The following is a 17,309-nucleotide window of genomic DNA, read 5'->3' on the forward strand; positions in this document are numbered from 1 at the left end:
GTGAACGTGTTAAGGACACCCGTTTCAAGACTCTGCTTACTAATATCGTCAGTCCATCAAGTAGGGACTCCACTCACGCCGCGTTTACGTTGATCTCCACCCGAGAACCTTTCCAACCTAACTCTCATCGGTTGCATAAGCGAAGTGACCAACCCACTGTGACTTTAGACGAGGAATTCTCCGAGCTATGTCAGTGATTTTGGTTCTTCTGCAGTTCTAGTCATTTCTGAATCGATATCGCAACGAAATTCTGAGCAAAGCCCTTCTCTATTGTTATTTGAGTAACCTTGAGCCTTCTTTTGAGGTTCGTCTTAATTCAGCAACCGTCAATGAGATAATAGTACAACATTGTAATAAAGACACGAACGTTGCTATTGTATATTGGATGGTATACGATCTGTTCAACCCAGAGTATATATGTAATGTAAATTGATGGTATGTAGAAAATTTGTAAGTAACTATAAATATTTATCTTAAACAGGTTTAGTGCCGCGGAGGCCGTTGCCAACCAGAATGACGAAGAACGTCCTGACACGAATAGAGAAAATGGAAGGTCCGCTAGCCACACTGAAGGACTGCGTTGACCAGAGACTCAGGGTTAAGGTATGATGCGTAAATATATAGATAACAATAAATTTCTGTAATAGAAGCAAATGATGCTTGAAGATGAACATAGGCTAAGATATATGGTTATATGCTGTATATGACAAAATTATTTCAATTAAAACAGCGGATTTCCGAAAATAACTATAAATTATGGCCATTAATACATTAAGTACAACAGAGTACAATGGATACGTTAAAATAGTAACAGAAAAAGCGATTGCCTTTCACATAAGTCATTTTGTACTTCCGGATTTCTGTTCAGCAAGTCCGGATTGCGGCGTGTACATATTAACACATACGTTGGATATCATTTTGTTTAAATTAGTCCATCTTTTTCTGATCTCTGATGAAGTGAACAATAGAATAAAAGTATATTTAGGATACAGAATTAATCGTCGTGATAAATTATGAAAACTTTTTCGTATCTCAGGTATTATTCATATAACTTTAATGGACATCTTAGCGGAGTTAAGTTACTTTATTTATCGCCAAAGCTTGTAATTTAGGCCGATAATTAAAAAATTAAAATAGTGACACCAAGGTTCATATTTTCGACAATTGTCTTTAATGAAAATTTATCAAAGGCTTTCGGGGATACACGAATGCAGCTAGCACGCTACTCCTGCCACGTTTCTGTCCAGTCTTCACAGACATCCATCATGTTGCGTTGATCTAATTCCGCCGTGCACACACATCTAGTCTCCACGTGTTCCGGGTTGGCAGACGTCCAACGACGCACAAAGGATGCACCAGAGGCCACATCTAATGTTATGATACCCGAAACTATAAAACAGCGAGCCATTTCCAGTTGCAACTGTAGAGCATTGTACGAACATCGTAGAGCTATTTCATTTGATTTAGTTAACACAAAATTTATTTGTACCATTTACATGTCCAAAAAGATTTAACAAATTTAATTAAAGCTTTCTGGCTGATTGTAAATAGAGGGAGAATAGAGAAGAAAAAAAGTTCAAGTACTTTCGTACATAGGCGGACTTAATGCCATAGTTATTATCTATCAATCTAGTATTGTGAATGATATAATGTAGGCAGTGTAAAAAGTTGAATATAACATAATAATATTTAATGGAATCAGGCTTTACCTTACGGAAGTCCATCCTAAGTAAGAAAAGGACCAATATTTAGCCACTTCCGCACACACGATACACACGACTACCACTACATGTGCGGAAGTGGCTTAATATTGGTCCTTTTCTTACTTAACATAATAATGAATACTCAAATGACTAGCGAACATTTTGTTTACACATGTGTGTAATATAAATATTAATAAGCATAATCAATATTAACACATAAGACTACGAAAAAAATAAAATACAAAACAATTTAATGAAAAAAAAATCTACGATCACCCATGTTAAATGACAGCGTGAGTCAATCGACTTGCAGTGCCATCTATCGTCGCCATCCAATAATCTAGTATTTATAAGAGCAATTTAAATATATTTTTAAAATATACCGTATAAGTAATTGTCTGTTTAAATTAGAATATAAAAAAGTCGCGAAGTTTCATTTCAAATGTGTTTATGTTATGTTTGCTTGTTGCTTCGTTGTTAGTAATTCGATGCCAACTTCAAGTGTAGTTTATAATAGATTCAAATGTTTCTTACGATTTGAAATGAAAGATAAGCAACATGTTCTCAAGAAATATGTTACGACGTTGAATGTGGGACAAAGGTCTTTTTTGATCTATGTTCAGAAGTGCAAATATTATTCTTTATTTAAATATTTATAAGTATATGCATTGATATATACAATTTTATGACAAAAAATATTAAATTAGTATTGATGAATGCAGATAGTATCATGGTTCAACTAATGGTGATATTCGTGATTTTATTTGTACCTCCTATAACGCGTACAATGGTTAAAAAGTAACCTCTTTGTGTTATAACATGTAATATTACAAACCAGTTAGTTTTAAATGATTAAACATATCTGCCAATAGTTTTCATTCCGTCATTCATGTGCGCAATATTTTGAAAATCGAATTTGCTAATTACGTCGTTAAAAATTCTATGCTATTATCGCTGTTAAGCCATGTTTGTTTTTAATTTTAATCGTGGGGTTTTTATAATAGTTCTAAGGTAGGCTAACAAGACTCTCCCATGATTAATAAAATTTAAGGGTCCCCGAGAAAAGACCTGGGCTTAACCTATAGTCTCGACTATACCATAGGGGACTGAATCACGGTCATTCAGTTGCTGTATCGGATTGTTTTAAAAGCTTGAACCAAGTTAACACGCAGATACGTTTCTTTTGTCTTCCGGACGTGATTCATAGTGTAGAAATAAAGAAATTTCGCTGCAAGACGCAGTTGGAAAACGATGGTATGTTGAGTCATGAAGCGGGTCTAGGAAGAGCCTTGCTTTTGTCGACTGCATTCGAACATGCGCAATGTTCGAAGGTCAACGAGTCGGCTTCGCACTCTCGCTGTGCACCCGTTGTAATTTTTATTTCTAGAAAGTTCTCAAACGTTCTGAGATTAACTTAACTAACTCCATAGTCACAAAGCTAAAATAAGATTCAGACGTGTATTAAAATAATGTAAAAAATAAATATTAAAAAAAGAACTTGGAAAGAATAAGAAAAGTTGCGAGAATGTAGGGGGATTCGGCGTGGACAGGCCCTTTCCCTGGTGGATCGACAACATAGTGAAAGTGGCGGGAATTGTGGCGATCTTTTTGGGAGACCTATATCTTGCATTTACCTTCAACCGGGTGACGTGATGATGAGAGAGATTTACTTGAAAGTAGGGGGAGTGTTGGTATTTCTGAAATCCACGTGAATGGATTCATATTTGTCTATGGTATTAATATAAAATTTGTTATGACCTTCGTATATGTATAGGTTTGGTTCATTTTAATTTAAAATATGTCAAGGGAGCTCAATTTGATTCTAGTTTCTATCAAATAAGGTTCTTCTGGCATTCTATATGATTAAACTAGCTGTGCCCGCGACTTCGTCCGCATGGAATGTAACAAAATTTTTCTTTTATTTTTTTTTCTGAATTAATGCCTAAATAACTCCTTATTACATTAGCTACCTGCCAGTAAAAATTTCGTCAAAATCGGTCTAGCCATTCTAAAATGGCATGAATCTCTGAAGATTAGGCGGAACAAACAAATATAAAGATAAAAATTAACAAAAAATGTAGTTTTGTTATGTACCGTATATATATATATATATATATATATATATATATATATTCATATGCATGTAGGGAAAATGCAGTTATTTTATTATTACAAAGAGACACTCCAATTTTATTTATTTGTAAAGATGAACATATCAAAATAATTCATCAAAAGGCAGGTGGATGGCATCTGCATAACAATGAAAAGATTTTGAACAAATACATATTGACGTAGCATATAATCTAAAATTGCATATTATATTATTACTCTACATAATGTTCCTTGACGTTTGTCAAAATTTGATGACAAATAAATATTAAGTAAATACGGAGAGACGACAGAAGTTTCTTGTGAAACTGTTTTACGAAAAAATTTAGGTCACGCAAAATAATGCATTTGAATTATGTATATAGTTCATACCGTCTTGTTGTTAGCCTAGCATAAATCTCGTATTGTATAAATCTATAAACGCCCACTGGAAGACACAGACCTCTCCTTAAGATATCTATGGGGAGATATATAATAATCGCCTTGCTTGGCGGTTGGTACTTAGAGGGCGCTGCTGTTCATCCGCTGGAACCTTTTTTTATCAGCGAAGGCAATCCTATTTAATTGATGCATAGAGTGTGAATCATATAAGACTGTATCCCGGGAATTGAATCCACGATCCACTATAGCAAATCTAACTCCTATAACATGATTGAAAAGGTTGCAATATGTCACACATTTTTGTGATTTTTGATCAATCCTATATTGGTAGGTTTTGTTATTTGTAAGGTTGTCAGGATTCGAATCTGATACCTAAGACCGTTAAATTATATGGTGAACTTTTTTTGATAAAGGAAATCATTTCATTTTTACTTACGTGTGTACGAAAAAGCATTATCTGTATTTAGAGCCGATACCTTAACTTTTTAATATAAACAATTATGTTTAAATAAAACCATTAAACAATGTATGTGTAGTGTAGCCTTCAATTTTAAAACGGTGCTAGTGTGTAATGTCGCTGAAAGTTTTCCAATCGAGCCCTGGAGCGATGTGTTTGTATGTTGAGTGGTTTGTCTGTGTGCGTTAGGCCCTTAAATATATTCAATGCTGGCTCGACTCCGAAGGCCCCCGGGCGTCGGCGGCCCGGACAAACACTGTCATTACTATATGTTACGCAGCGTGCGTGATGCACGTGCTGGTAGCGACAGCAAAAAAAAATCATACTAAACAAAACTATCACGTTTACTATTATTTATAGCATATACTGTGGCTTGTAAAATAAGACTGTATCTTATGAAAAAAAAACTTAATTTAAAAAAGAGAAATAGTCTGTTACGTTTAGAAGTTACGTAACTTAAAATCAAACGCAATTAATTGTTAATTGGTATCTTAATTGAAATGAGACTAGATATTAAAGCAACCAAAGGAAGAACATCAGATCAGGGGTGACCAAGCGCCATGATACTCCGAGACAATTTAAAATCTTTCGCACGCCGAAAATAAATAAGTTTTCAAATGATACGTAAAAACGTGTACATTTCTACAAAAGTACAAATATGTATTGTAACATACAATATTATATTTTTAAAACATAATTGAACAATAATGGAAAATGAACTAATAATATTTTTTTTTATTTACCGCGAGCCACAGAAAATTCTTTAAAAAGACGCAGGTCGGCTAGCGACGAATATAAATAACGTAGTTCTAGAATAAATTTGAATTCGAAAATTTTAAGAAAGGTAGCCATATGTTACTTGTCTATTGTCAAATTATCTTATTTCTAAAGACAAAGTTTTGTAGCAGCCAAAAATATGTATGCAGATCACTTAAAATGAACAATTTCAAATTTTCGTATTTCATATTTTCTTAATAATCCAAATAGCCCTGACTGTAAAATAGGTGATGTTATACTGTACAAAACGCATGTAAATATTAGGTGCTAGTGTTTTTTTGCAGATTAGGATGATGAAAAATTGATCTTTATTTTTAGTTAAGGGTTTTATCCTTACTGGGACATGTCAACTGTGACTGTCATACATGTTCACCATTAATCAAATAATCATTGTGAAGGAAGGACGCCAATCTGAACAGTGTAGTCGCCTCTGAATTTGGATTCGACAAAATTGCTTCGAAAAAAGATCTTTTTTTCTTCGATTCATGGCATATTTAAATTTATTAATTTAAAAAAATGCCAATATGTTTATGCTAACCGTACCGTGCGGAGGGACCTTGTTGTGATGTCAGTTATCTCATGGTCATTTGGGCGCGCGTGTGAGTGGCGCCCGCGCGTGTGCGTGCGTGTATGTGTGCGCAAGGGCCGGCTAGGACGAATCGTGCGCACGCGTATACTTCCTCGTTGATTTAATCCATTTATCAGTCATTAGTTTGTTTCGGTGTTGTTGCTCGCCTTGACGCCGAATCGGGCACCTCGATAGATAATTGAGTTGCGGTGGCAACCCTGAAATACTTCGATACGCCGTGCCTTATGCTGACTGTACTTCTTTTATTTCGGTTCGCTTTTAACTGCTCGAGTGTTTTCACATCCAGTGTATTTGTGGAGACACTCGTTGTAGGTGCGAGGTTACTTTTAACTTCGACCTCAAAATATATTGTCCGATGAGATTGCGGATGTTTTTTAGTACAAGAATATATGATGATTTCTTTCTAACCACCACCGTTACTAGTAATAGCTAATTTCTTGCTTATTTTCAAGGTATACAAAGTTATTAAAATACTTGTCAATGCTATAACAAAATATGGAAAGTCGATTCATTTATTTGTTTATGCATTTAACCAGGCTTTCGTGTAGCATTTGAGAAACAAGACGTCGCGTTTGTCAAGCAGATAAATTTAATTGTGACGCAATAACGTGACGTCACAAAGTGACACGTCAACTGTCAAAGTGCTGAGTAATGTAGGAGAATAGCTGAGACGATTCCGAAAAGATAATGTTTTTTTTTTAAATGAAAAAGAACCATGGAACTTAGTCATCCACTGCTGGATATGAGCCTCTTCCCTGTTGGAATCCAGCGTCTTCCACATGTAAGAATGATCATACAAACGTGGTGCAAGTCGTCACCCTGCTGACCCTATTTGTTTAAGAAGTGTGATGTTAATGAGAAATTGTTTTATCTATCTTCTCTTTGTATTATGAATCGAGCAGAGTGGTGATAATTGCAGTTATTTTTAATACAAATTTCGTTAATATGTTAAAGTATGGTGTTTTCAGTAAGGTGATTTATACTTTCAAAAATAGAATTGTTCATTTCTTTATCTCCCCCAAAGCTCGCCACAATGGCGAGTACTTATTTACATATATATGACCTACCAACAGATAAATTTGACATACCTCACTCCCTAAGACCGACACGTCATAAAAATTCAAAAATGGCCAACAGTTTTTTGCGTGTCGTTTAAGATATTTTGCATGATTTAACATAAGTCCTCGAGTAATATTTTCCTCGTGTTGATCTTTTTCCCTTGCAGTTGACACTGGTTGGGCGGAGAGCCTGCTCACCCCGAATTGTAAACCGTCGCAAGGTCGCCTACATTCGAAGTGCGGTTAAAAAAAACGCCTCCGCGTCTTTTGCGGGCTTCGTTTTTTTATCGGTGTTTTGTTTCGTTGCTCGCCGTGCATCGGATTTGATATGACTAGTTACATTGAGGCCGCGTAATGTATGTATCGTGAATACATAATTTATCGATAGCAAGTACGTTCAAGCGTTTTGTAATACTAGTAAGATTGTTAGAAGTGTGTAATACATAAGAGTCAGTTTGTCCGGAACCTTAAAGTCAGGCAGACGTCGAGATAAAATGTAAAATAATGTACTTACAGCTCTTTAAAAGCCTTCGACTGATCATCCGGCCCGGCAGGATCAATTACGTGTCGCCGTCACCTGCGAATATAATAATTCACGTTAAAAGATACCCAACAAGTCTCTCCTTATAAGTAAACGGCCGTGAAAAACATGATTTTACTTTAAAAAAAGGGCTTTAATATGACTTACATTTACTATCCCACAAGACGGCTTATACGTCTTCCCTTTTTCGTTAAAATTAAACCTTTGAGTAGTGGATTCGTTTCACTACTAGAAACATTATCACTACAATTATCTACAAGGCTTCTCTCGAAAAGTAACGAACCCTAACGATAAATTTATGGTTTCAATAATCATTTAGCTCTCAAGTACGCAGCGAAGGTATGATGCATTCGGCCTCGCGGGTAAACAGACGTTAGATAGCGCTAGACAAAGACGACGCGAGGTCATGAGCGTAGCCTTGTGCGGGTGCGCGCGCGCACGCTTCCGCCTGCCGACCGCCACTCCACGCCCGACCGCCGTGCGGAGCGGACGCCTCTCTTATATGAATATCGCCTTGGCTGAACTCCACACAAGGTTTCAATTAAAATAACACGCAATTGCATCGTGTTAGCGTTAAATTTAACGTGGAACATTTTTAATAAACCAATTAATTCGTGCTATACCTTGAAGAATATTATATACATTTTAAACAATTGTGGCCTGTTACTCATCAACGTTGCATCCGCCTACGCAATCGCATCGTAACAAATGCACTACGATGATTTCACTGTAGAGTGAGTGAAAAGATCTCGATAAAGGATGTGCGTATTTCATTAATATGTATGCACATTTAACTTCATGTTAAGCAATGCACTATCCTCCAGTTGCCAATGGCAACCATGTAACTCACAATGATTTTACTTCTTTAAATACTTCTATCAAACGTACATTTTTTTATTTTAAGGATAAATATTATATTAAATCTGTCATCTAAAAGTCTGCGCAAACGATGGAAAAAGCCACGAGAAACGAAAAAAACTGACAAAGAACTAAAATAATTGAGCTTCAAAATCTATGTTTGTCGACCACATTTAAAGTGTGGCGGCAGGAATTAAAAAAAATTTGATCAAGGGGGGAGGTTGGGACGATGGGGTCAGATCGCCTATCTAGATGTACCGATGATTACAGAACAACTGCTGGAAGTTCGATAAAAAATGCTGAGGACTGCATATGGTACAAGGCTTTGATGAAAGCCTTTATAGACCAATGTTAATGAGATACGGTAATAATAAAATATCTTTGAAAGAAAGTCATTACCAAAACATCAGGATAATTTTAATGTTGTGATAAAATTACCTGTCGTCTATGGTATGGTATTTTTACAAAGGTAAATAGATATCGTATTGTTCTATAAAGAATAGTATATTTAGGCTCTTACCGATTTAAACCCGCGCCTAAACAGCGACCAACGGCATGAACTACACTATCTATACGATGGTGGAAGCCCTGTCTGAGGGCATATATTTTTTTATCTGTGTTTATTATCTATAATCATACCTTTTTTATCGTGTCTAATTTTTTTTAAAATTTACAATTAAAAAAATAAATTTTTCTTATAAGTTAAGAATGAATTTAAAAGTTTTAAAAGTTAGTATAAAGAAGTATCGAAAGATAAATTTTATTTAATAATTAATATTGTACAATGTTATAAAGTTAATATTTAATTTTTTCGTATAGAAATTTACGACACAGATACTAGCCATTGTATTGGGGACGATCTTAGTTGATTCTAAAGGTTTAGACGGGATGCAAACTAAAAATGTTATATCGATATGAAAATTTGCATTAATAACACTAAACTAACTCTGAACTCCTCTGAAGAAATGTTTTGTACCAGAAAACTCTTTTTTTATTCGTTTTTAGAAGCAGAGATTTTGAAAAAATTACAGAAATTCTAATTTTTATGGAACTTATACATATTCCTTTACATATCTTGTTACCTCTCATATATTGCTTCTTAACCTTCGTCTTTTCTCCTGGACAATGCTAATTTAAAATTTCTATTTTATTATTCTGTTCATTAACGTTTTAACAGTAACATTTACCTACTCCCTTATTTTTTGTTTTATACTTTTCTTATCATATCTTGTCTATTATTATATCTATTACATTCTTTACAATTTTCGTCACTTTTATGACTATCTCTAAGTTATAATTAGAAGCTGTACGTCAGTTTTTATAGAGAAGTAACAAACTAATGCCAAACAATCATAAATTTCGCTCCCGTAGGATATTAATTTCAATAAGTGACGATGAAAAGAAAAGAAATAATGAATCGAGTATAGAAAATCTTTCTGTAGCCTATACTAGACCAATCGCAGTGTTACGCAAAAGCGATATCGGCGCTGCAATGCGTTGTGACCTCGACTGAGCCACGGCCGCGTCGGCTTCCTGATGCACTTTTCATGCGCGCCCGATAAGGCAGTTTTATTGAGATACCTATGTTATTGTACGACATGGCCGTTTAAAAGTCTTTGTAACACACATATACGATATATTTTTTACGAAATTTTCTACAGCTAAAATTTGTCAACTAAGTTCTTCTCGTGTTCGATATTTGGCCAAAATTGGAGGTTATATGATCAACTTTCAAAATACAACACTTTTAAGCTACTATTGTGACAAGTGTTTTTGATCCACAAGTTGTTTTGCACTTTTAAATTGATCACGGTCAATAATGCTGTCAAGAACCCATCGATTGCGAGGGTCAATAGATTTTACTGATTCCTTTTTAACACTTTTTATTTTTATATTCCATAGACATTTGCGTTAGTTTTAACAATTACATCTAATTTTTCCGAATTTTGTTTTTGCTAACTTAAACTATTTCCCAACTTAAATCATAGGCATGTTTGTTTTTCATCATCAACAAAAACATCGTCAAGTTTTTAACATTAAGGCTCGTGCGACCACTTCCTCACCCCCGCTTCTTCTTTTTAATACTCGGTTAAAGTGTTTTCAATGTCGATGTTAATAGTTCATTTTATAAATGTGTTCATATTTGATAGAAGGTTAGGTAAAGTATTCGAAATATTTGGCCTAGATTTGTCTAGTACATCTGAAGGTTTTGACTTTCTCTTTAAGATTGTGTTTGAGATTGACTTCCGATTTTAATTTCAGAGTCCAAAAGGGTTTTGATAGGATTATAAATATGATATTTCATATAGACACTGTCCGATTCAAATCTCTTACTTCTCATTATGAGAAATAATTTTCAGTAATGACCTATGAACTTTTTTGAAAAGAAAATTATGATTTTCGTAATTCCTTTCCGAGATAAACAATAATCCAAATCAACTTATACTGTCCTTGTAATAATTATGGGTATGGACCTTAACCTTAGTATCCGGAAATAGTAGCCAACGCAATCAAGTTGTATAACAAAAACATTTGCTATACATTACCGTCCATGTAAGGAATGTCCAAATTAGGTGTCACACAAAAACAGGCATGTTTAGTAAGGTGATAGATTAGATCGTACGTGTCAATCAAGTGATACGTAATTGAAAGGAAACAAATGTATCTGGCCTTTTGTAAACGATATGAGAACAACTCGCGTTAAAATAAATAAACTATTAATTTCATTACAAAGGAGAATTAAAGAAAAGACGGAGACATGAAGACTGAACAAATGTAACAAAAAAGGGAATGGAAGAAAGTAATGTAAAAGGGCTACAATAAGTTGAATAGAAACTACATAAGAGATATTAAAGACCATCTCTTTTTGAAGAAACTCCTAAAGTTTTGGAATTATGTAATAAACACAGCTAAGGCGTCGTCGCTTGAGCCTATAAACGCCAGCTTAAGGCATAGGCTTTACCCAAAAATATCTATGGAGGGATGTACCATAATCGCCATGTTTGGCAGGCGGGTTGGTAATCACAGTGTGGTATTTTGGTACGCAGAAGACGCTGCTATCCATCCTCTGGAAACTTGTTTATGAGCAACGGAAATCTCATATAATTAATGCACAAAGTGAATTATGTAAAGTTGTATAACTGATATCGGTCGTTTGGCCGAATTGGTCAACGGCAACTTAATTTTCACCAAATAGAACAATCTGGAAAAATGTTAGCAGAAACTGAGGTCCTTTGTCACATTCATCAGTCATGATGAAAATACGAAAAAAAAATAAAGACATATGAAAAACAAAAACTAATTTATAAAAGCTTTTTGAATTTTATTAAACATTTGTATTTAGAACAGAAAAGCAGAGATATTTTAATTGAAAAAACCGAAAGTAAAAATTGACTTAATTAAACTTATAATTCACAGAGTGATAGTTTATATCTGATTTCCACCAAATAATAGAATCATAGATAAACAGCGGCACACAATAAATAATACACAACAAACCGCTTATCATAGACACAGCTATTTGTCTAGGATCGTATCTGAACTAGGAAGTTTCCACGAGACCTTCAGTTTTATAGTTCCTGTTCACCCCAAGCGTTCTTTATAACAAATAAAGAGTTTTAATAGCGTTTTTCCTGCAAACAAACAATCTGCAGTTAACGTGAATCGTGACAGTAAGCCGAAATGCAGTTTCGTATTGTACACGCAACAAGGACATGCGGATGTTTTGCATTCACCCGCATGCGATTTTGACCACGAAATTATTATAAAAAAATCAACTAATTTTCTGTATAAATAAAAGGTGAATATTGTAACGATATAAAAGTGGTAATTGAATCACAAAATCATTACAATTAAGTACTTAAGCATGATATTGTTTTTAATTAAATGACCTCATACTTAAAGTTCGGGATGTGACAGATACGTTTTTTTTTTATTACTAGGATCTATATTCCACAGACAATAAAGTTTATGTCTTTGTTTTATATTTACTATTAATATTTCAGTAATTTTAGGCCACGTTTTTCATCATTAGTCTCTTCTAACAATGTTTAGTTTTTTAATATGACGGTTCGTGCGATCACTTTCTCGTCCTTGCTTCATATTGGCATCGTCAGGTTGTGCGTGAATATCTGTGCGACGGTTGCGATATTCGCCACATCGATGAACCTTGTGAATAAATATACAAGATTGACACTGCTCACAATATACCACACTGATTAAGGTATATCCCCCCATAGATATATTTAAGGGAGGTTATGCCTTGCAGTAAGCGTCTATGGGTTGACGACTACAAAATAATGTAAGCAGTGCCCGTAGCATATGTATTGCTATTTCTAAAATCATTTTAGGTATGTTTATTTATCGTAACATTATTATAGGCTAGTGAAGTAACGTATTTGTTTTAGAATTCAAGATTTAAATGTCTCACCAAACGCGATGTGGTATAGGGACTTAGTCAACATTTTCTTTGTTATCTCTCACATTTATCTTCGGGAAAACGGAGGCCGTGAACGATCAAGTTGCCCATGGTCGGCGACGGCTCGTTTTGCGGTCGCGTCCAATGCCGTCGAAAAAAAATTCCGACCTCGTAAATTGAATATGGAGACATTGACCTTTACCCACAAACCAGGGACCGTGACCTTGGCTCTAGATTCGTTTACGTCGCCCACTTATCACTTGTTTGTTGTTTTATTATCGCGCGATAAAGGGCTCGGCCTTGTAGCCTATCTGCCGAAGGTCCGTCAATTCGATTCCGGTGTTGTTTTTCGGCTGTGGTTTCTTGTCGTAGTGTTCCGCCTCTGCGGCCGGCTTCCTTCCTTATTGCTTTTAGATGCACGGTGCATTTTGTTTCTTTTTTTGTTCTGCGAAGGTCGCGCTTTATTGTTCTGAGTGCATCATCTAACTATTCAATTATACTAACTAACCGTAAGGAAGCACCGTGAAGTATTCGTAATTTGTTACTAGTTTTTCTTATCTATTATTGCTATCTTGCTTGCAAAGTATTGTATATTCCCTTAATTAAAATACATCGAGCGTGAAGTTATTGAAAGGTAAAGTTAGTTGAATTATGTCCAATAAAATGTGCTTTAGATATTAAATAACAAGAAATCGTAATCTTAATGGAAAACAGCTCGTAGAGACAGGAGGGGACAACGTAAGATGGGGATTTGAAGAACGAGGAAAAGAGAGGCGATGCATAAAGGGAAATTAGTATGTAGAGAAATGCTAGAAAATTATAGAATGAAAGAAAAAGAAAGTTGGATCATATGACAAATAATAGAAAAGAATGTAGTAATGTAGAAAGAAAGGTAATAATAAAAAAAATTAAATGCCTGTCAAAAAATCTGATTGGGGAGTACGAAAGGTCCCCAATAAAGTAGCTATTAAAAAAAAAACGTTAGCTGGATACTACTGTTCAAAGAATGTATCTTGTGATACATGTGATCGTTACAAAAATCTTAAAGATATCATCATCATCAGCGTCATGCCGATAGGCAACTGAGGCATAGGCCTCCCAAAGATCACGGTCTTGCGCTGTGTTCTGCAACTTCTCATCACCTTGACTATTCCATCGGTCCTCCTAGTAGGGGGGAACCTTTGGGCCCAACGATCAAACTGACAACCGATGGCTTGCACCAGGAATTCTTTGAGCGACGTACTTTTGCAGACCTCGCGCGTCCTGGCGGTTTCCACCTTGATTTCGTCGTCCACCCAGTGTACCGCCTATCCATTTCTGAAAGCTATATCTATTACACAAATCTTATCGACCTATCTGCTCTGGGTTTAAGTGATGGATCTTTGCCCACAAATCATGTCTCGCTTATTCGAGCAGTACTAAAAACAAAACACGATCGTAAATAAAACTTGCTACATTGCAAAGTTTAAACTTTACTGATGGAAAGCGTGTATCTAAAGCAGTAAGTCCGCTAATATACAATATGTAAAGTGTGTAATAAATAAATGGAGTAAAAGAATAAAGGTGTGATCACAAAAAACAAGTCGGGTATGTTGTGGACTCATATAAGAATGTGTTTACACGGAGCGTTTTTTACAGTTTACCGATGTCGTTACAATCCAGATTAATATTATTTTCTTGATGTATTCTAATTAAAATATCTTTATTCAAGTAGGCATTTATATGCGCTTTTGAATAATCGATTATTTTAACTTTATAAGTACTAACCTGCTATCGACTCGGAATGCTTATCTGCTAAGAGCAGGCAAGAAACTCAACAGTTGCTCTTATTTAAATTAAATGTAACAATTTAAGAGAAAATAAAATGTTACAATCAAAGTAAAAGGTAATGTATCAAGAAAAATAAAAGTAAATAAAACATGTTAAATTTTGATTTTTTATTGTCACCCTATTCAACAGTAATCAGATTGTAAGGAGTATTGCGAGAAATATCTTTCATTTTCGAGTCCCATGCGAGCGTAATATCCGGTGTCCTTAAAACACCTAAAAATATTTTAAGCACGGTTCCTTCGATAGCTTTTTGTTGTCAATTGAAACAATTGCGCTAAAAGTAATTACAATTAATTCGAAAAGGAAACATTAAAATTTTATTATCCGGGGAGTGTTTGCCGGGAGTACAAGAAAATCATTAAACCTCTTTGATCATTAAATTGTTAAGTTCTTCAATACATTCGGCCAGTAATAATGTTAAGATAATTTTAAAAATAATAAACAAGAGTATTTACCTTCACAGACATACAAAGAAAGAAAGCTAGATTGAATAAATTGTTCTTACAAATATAACACAGATAAAAATAGTCATTGACATTTCGCTTGACAACTGGTCATGTGTTTAGCGCCATTTTATTGTTTTTTTTCTTTCATCCGAGGTCGCGATTGGCAAAAAGTGCGGAAGTCACGGCCTATGAATTTAAGATCGCATAGCAATGCATTCATATTGATTTTTAGTTCAATGCCAAGAATCTTTAGTTTACAGATATTCGATTCATAAAAAGTCAGACGCAAAAACTTGATCGAAATCGGAACAATAGTTGACAAGTTGTAAAAAGTAAGTAGTACATTAATTAGAAGAATATTTAGTGATTGGAATACGGTCTAACTTATATATTGGTATGGATATTCTTGAAACCGGAATTTCAAATAAATAATCCGGAAACTCCTACCGCTATTTATTCTAGTTTACGTATCGATTGACTTAAAAATTAGTAATTAATCCATCGCACGCTTATCCGCTTCGTCGTAATATCCTACAATCCTCTTCCACGCTTATTCTTATAACTTGGACGCAAGTGTTAAAATCCTTTCATATTCCTTTAATCTTTTACTTTAAAACCCCCCAGTCCGGCATAATAGTACGCCTTTGAGCTTCGCTATCTTAAAAAAGGTCTATGCATACTCTAATGACATTTAGGCAAAATAGATAGTCCGGTTCAAAATAAAACCGGTAAGTAATTGTTAAATAAAATCCGGACATACCAATGCATGATATTGAATTAAAAAATTTCTGACGCAATACATTCTAATTATAATGTTATGAATATATTTCAAAATAAACCATATGTATACGAATATAAGTCTAATTATATAAAACTGTTTAGTAGTTAGTTTTTTATTCCAGTTATATAATGCGATTAAATTAATTTTATGCAAAACCCGTTCGAAGGCCAACGTGGACATTTAAAAGATTGAGTTCTTAGAAACATAATTCAGCCAATCGGCCGTGAGTGATAGAAAAACATGGCGGACAAAAACACCGGCGGGTGACCTTGACCGTGGCGCCTGAAAATTGAGAGTGGCTGATCTAGAGCAACGCGCATGTGGGCACACCTTTTTTATGCATCGCAAAATATTAATAGACCATTTGAACAATTGCTAGATGACTCTTGTAAGATAAAAAGGAGTTGGAGATTTTTCTGTTACTTCATATCAAAGTACTATCGACGTATACGGGCAATTTCGAATTGCAAAGGTAAACGCGATACGAGTACCAGCACAAGCTTTGGTATCGTTTTGAAGTAATTACACATTCAATCCGTAAAGGGTCTGCAGAGCTTTGGAGATTTTAAAATCAAGCGTAGTAAGTAATATATTTGCCTAAAACGAGATCCCTGTTGTATCCATCAAGTTAGTTAGTGAAGCTATAAATGCCTACTGGCAAACAGCATTGCCGATGGCAAAAAAATATACAGATATATGTTTTTCTAATTAATATATATTATCTATACAAATAAATAAAATTAGAGTATCTGTAAGTTATATTAAAATAAATAAACAACAACTCTTTGTTACACGGTTAAACTTTTTGAAATCACTGGACCTAATTTGACGGGACTGATACTGGCAGGTAGCTGATGTAATAAGGAGTAAGTAAATATAATTTTATTTTTAAAAAATTCTTAAATGAGAAAATATTAAATAATTGTTTTGTTAAATTCCACGCGAATGAAGTCGCGGGTAGAGCATATATATGTATAATAATCGATAAATAGATAAGTTATTTTTTGATAATTGCGTTGTGAAGTTTAAATTAAAAAACATTTTTTTTGTATGAGCCAAGTATTAAAATTAAATTTGTTGACAGATACTTGCTGCACGGCAAATTATAAATATTTCACAAAGGTCGCCACGATAATCGATCTCGCATTGTCAGACTATGACCTAGGTCCACCTAGGAAAGCCGACCCACGTTTTGACTCCAGTGGCCATTGGTATCACCAGCGATATCTTCCACGACTGCCACTTCAGGAGAGCAATTATCTTGGTGTTCGTCGGAGACGTTAGTTCTTGCGGATCTCCTATTTCTGATTCATTACTGCTTGGTGTTTCCAAAATTCATTCGTTTTCTGTAGGTAGCCCTAC

At 34.7% G+C, this 17,309-nt stretch overlaps 2 protein-coding genes across 3 annotated transcripts in view; one reads left to right on the top strand and one right to left on the bottom strand.

The window, feature by feature from the left end:
* LOC137929971 (ecdysone-induced protein 74EF-like) overlaps positions 1–17,309 on the bottom strand; it is a 188,403-nt gene that overhangs the window by 155,688 nt on the left and 15,406 nt on the right. For both annotated transcript variants that reach the window (XM_068773133.1, XM_068773132.1), the window contains exon 2: positions 7,589–7,651. The gene's annotated coding sequence lies outside the window, so the exon portion shown is untranslated. The remainder of the gene's footprint in view (positions 1–7,588; positions 7,652–17,309) is intronic.
* Positions 1–17,309, top strand: part of Lsm11 (U6 snRNA-associated Sm-like protein LSm11) — a 45,971-nt gene that overhangs the window by 9,780 nt on the left and 18,882 nt on the right. The window contains exon 2 of the mRNA XM_068773135.1: positions 482–603. Within this exon, the coding sequence (XP_068629236.1) occupies positions 482–603 (122 nt within the window). The remainder of the gene's footprint in view (positions 1–481; positions 604–17,309) is intronic.

Source organism: Battus philenor, unplaced genomic scaffold (genome assembly GCF_028537555.1).
Source record: "Battus philenor isolate CCGP_79_NKW_IND1 unplaced genomic scaffold, ilBatPhil1.0.hap1 SCAF_5, whole genome shotgun sequence".
In the NCBI taxonomy this organism is placed as follows: Eukaryota; Metazoa; Arthropoda; class Insecta; order Lepidoptera; family Papilionidae; genus Battus; species Battus philenor.